Raw genomic sequence first — 3,734 nt, 5'->3', positions numbered from 1 at the left:
TTTTTTTTTCGTCCTAATCCTAAAAAAGAAAAAAATAATTAAAAAAAACCATAATTTAAATGTTAGGTCAACACTATTTTTCCAAAATTTTTCTAAATTCCTATTAGAAAATGAAATTATTATTATTATTATTGGTTTTATCTGTCATATTCTCTCATCTAAAACAAAATTAAAGAATTTTTTTTTAATTATTAATGAAATTAGTAAAGTAAACGCGGGTGAGTCACAGGGTTGGTGCTGATATCATTGTCACACATAGAGCCGACTGGTTTATAAAAAAAAAAGTCATGTCACAAACGACAAACTTCACACGCAATTCCATTTAATTTTTATTTATTCCATTTATTTCCCTTTCCTAAATCCTAAATAAACTTTTTAAATACTTTTACGGATAACAAACTAACGAGAAAGCTACTTTCACTTCAGTAATTATTTAACGAGAGAGACGATAACGATTTACCAACAAAAAGAAGTCAAATTGATAAGACCTAACTTGATCAAGCTAATTAGCAAGTAGACTAACTTGTTCCCGTTCATTTTCCCAACGAGAAAGTAAAACTCCCACCAATAATAGACCGCAAAGTAAAAAAAAGTTAATTAAAATAAAATTTATAATAAATTCTTAAAATAAATTTTTTGAATTCCGTATTTAAGCGAGATAGTATTTATTAAAATTTAGTAGGTTTATACAAATTAATTTTTTTTTTTTAATATGCTAAAAATTTATTAGAGATTATTAAAAAAAAAAAATGAAAGTCAGCTATTGCAAAGGTTATAATTAAATTCATATTAATTTAATGTTGAAAAAATATATTTTATTTTTTTTTATTTAAAGCCAAAAATATAAAATAGCATTTTTTGGAAAAGATGAACAGACTTTAGATGCACGTGACTCGTACCAGAATTGCGCCGCCCTGAATCTAGAGAATCTAGATAAGCATCTTCCTAAGATTCTAAATTCCATAAAATAACCACTATATTAATTTAATACTTATATTGTTACATAAAATTTAATTTACATTAATTGCGTTTATTATTTTAAGACATTAATACAAAAAACTAATAAAGATTATATATGAAATAATATTTATTATAAACATAGGGTTAGCAGTTCGAAGCCTAAAAATTATATTAATTTATCATTAATCTAATCTTTTCAAATTCCAATACAGCTACGCACGCATTTCGGCAAAAAGTTCGTGTAATCAAAGTTAATTTTTTAATTAATGTTTCGTGTCGTGTACTTTTGTATCTATTCGTCATAGTTTTGATGGTCTCTTTTCAAATCAGGTCCAAAGAAAAAACAAAATATTATCTTGTCGTTCGTCAAAAAGGTCTTTATGACTTCCTTCCAAAAGTTAGAGTGACTATGTAAAAGACATGAATGAACCGAAATCACGTCTGAATGAGAGCAATCGTGAGTATACTATTTATATCAAAAAAATATACATTTTTTTATTTGATCCTCATATCAACTCACGAAATGTCGACATCATCACGTGCCAAATTTAATCATTAAATAATAATAATAATAATAATAATAATAAACTTTAAAATGCTTTATATTACTAAGAATTTGATCCATCATTATTTTGAGAATTCCATCCATTATTATTAAATAATTCAATAATTAATTTCCATCCATGTGTTATATTATCTTCCCAATTAAAAATCAAATAATGACAACAAAAAAGGGAAAATAATATTTATTTTGAATAATTTTCCAAAAATTAGTTTCTTAATTCACAAATAATTTTTTAAATTGGAAATTAAGAAAATAAAAATTCTTAATTTGATGACTTTTTTTTTTTTTCCTTTTTTTATTTCTATTTTCCGTTGGTCAACACATCTTGGGTATCAAGGAACAATCATAATTAAATAATTTAAATAATAATAAATAAATAAATAAAAAACCAAAAATCGTGTTGGCCATTATTTAATTCATTTGCTTTTGACCAATAACAAATTTTTTCTTTTTTCTTTTTTGATTTTAAGAAAAAGAAATTATTTATTTATTTATTAAATTTTGTATGGTCAAGGCAACGCCTTCCTAGAACCATCGTCGCCGAAATGATCCGACACTTGGCCGCTTGACTCTTAAATAGTATCAAAATCCGACTCTGTGTTCATACTTCCTGAATTTCCACCGACTCCTCTTTGGATTTCTTCCCTTTTATTTTCTTTTTTATTTTCTGGGTTCTTCAATTCTCATCTTGTTCATCAAACCCTTTTAATTTTATGGACAATCTCCTCGACGATTTCCCCAATTCATGGAATAATTTTCACTACAACCCTCATCTCTCAAATGGGTTCTTCAACGTCAACCGAGAAATCTTCGACCCTCTTCATCATAATTCGTCGTCGTCGTCGTCGTCGACATCGCCGTCGCTGTCGCCGTCGAGCACGGAGGGTAACTCACCGGATTGTCACGACACCTCAAATACGATGCTGAAGTACATCACGGAGATGCTGATGGACGAAGAGGAAGATCTCAAAACTAAGCCCTGTATGCTTATTGACTGTTTGGCTCTTCAAGCTGCTGAGAAATCTTTTTATGATGTTCTTGGTAAGAAGTATCCTCCTTCTCCAATCGGCCTTGGCGATTCTACTCAGAATTTTAGCTCTGATTTGGGTTTTTTTAAGGCTGAAGATGAATCTGAATCTTTTAGTGGAGATTCCTCTGTTTTTCCCCCTTCTGATAAACCTCTTTTGAGTCAAGATTCCTTGTTTGGGATGCAATATATTTTCCATTTTAGGCAAGGAGCTGTGGAGGCTAGCAAATTTCTTCCTGTTAATGGTAAATTTGGAACCATTGACTTGGATAATGATTCATCTGCTTCTGTTCCTTCTAGGGCTGTTGATTTTTCTTGGCTTGCTGCTGTGGGTGATGCTAGATCCACCCTTCCAAATGGGTTGTTTAGAGAAAAGAAGAATCATCAAAGGGAAGACAGTGATGAGGAGTTGAGAAGTACTAAACAATCTGCTACTTTTGCTGATGATAGTTCATTGTCTGAGTTGTTTGATGAACTCTTGCTATGTAGGGGTGAGAGCCGGCAGTCCCCATCATGGGGTTCGGACGAATCGTCGGAGAACGAATCGAGTAAGAAATCGAGAAAGAAAATGAAAGGTAAGAAGAATCGATCTAGGAAGCAAGAGAGTTGTGTGGAAGTTGTGGATTTATGGACATTGTTGATTCAATGTGCTCAAGCTGTTTCAAATTATGATCAGAGGACTGCTAATGAGCTGCTTAATCAAATCAGGCACCATTCTAATCCATCAGGGGATGGAAACCAAAGATTAGCTTATTTCTTTGCTAAAGGCCTCGAGACTCGGCTTGCGGCCGGGACGCCGCTGTATATGCCGTTTGCAAGCAATGAAACCTCTGCTGCTGATATCTTGAAAACTTATCAGATGTTCATCAAGGCATGCCCCTTTCGGCGGATGTCATATTTCTATGCCAATAGAACGATTCTGAAGCTAGCTGAGAATGTAACAAGGCTGCATATTGTTGATTTTGGTATATTATATGGTCTTCAATGGCCTTGCTTGATTCAGCGGCTCTCCAACAGACCTGGTGGACCTCCCAAGCTGAGAATCACAGGGATCGAACTTCCTCAGCCAGGCTTCCGCCCCGCTGAACGTGTCGAGCAGACTGGACGTCGCCTTGCACATTACTGCAAAAGATTCAATGTCCCATTTGAACACAAGGTCTTGGCTCAGAAATGGGAAACTGT

At 32.7% G+C, this 3,734-nt stretch overlaps 1 protein-coding gene across 1 annotated transcript; it reads left to right on the top strand.

The window, feature by feature from the left end:
• Positions 1 to 2,053: 2,053 nt before the first annotated feature.
• Positions 2,054 to 3,729, top strand: LOC111786466 (scarecrow-like protein 14; the record flags this gene model as incomplete). Its single annotated transcript, XM_023666717.1, has 1 exon — positions 2,054 to 3,729. A coding segment is annotated over exon 1 (1,491 nt), but the record flags the coding sequence as incomplete, so codon positions are not given.
• Between the last annotated feature and the right edge of the window lie 5 nt (positions 3,730 to 3,734).

The sequence above is a fragment of the Cucurbita pepo genome, unplaced genomic scaffold, assembly GCF_002806865.2.
Source record: "Cucurbita pepo subsp. pepo cultivar mu-cu-16 unplaced genomic scaffold, ASM280686v2 Cp4.1_scaffold001710, whole genome shotgun sequence".
Classification (NCBI taxonomy): Eukaryota; Viridiplantae; Streptophyta; class Magnoliopsida; order Cucurbitales; family Cucurbitaceae; genus Cucurbita; species Cucurbita pepo.
Note: the sequence above shows the minus strand (reverse complement) of the source record. Positions and strands in the feature narration are given on the sequence as shown.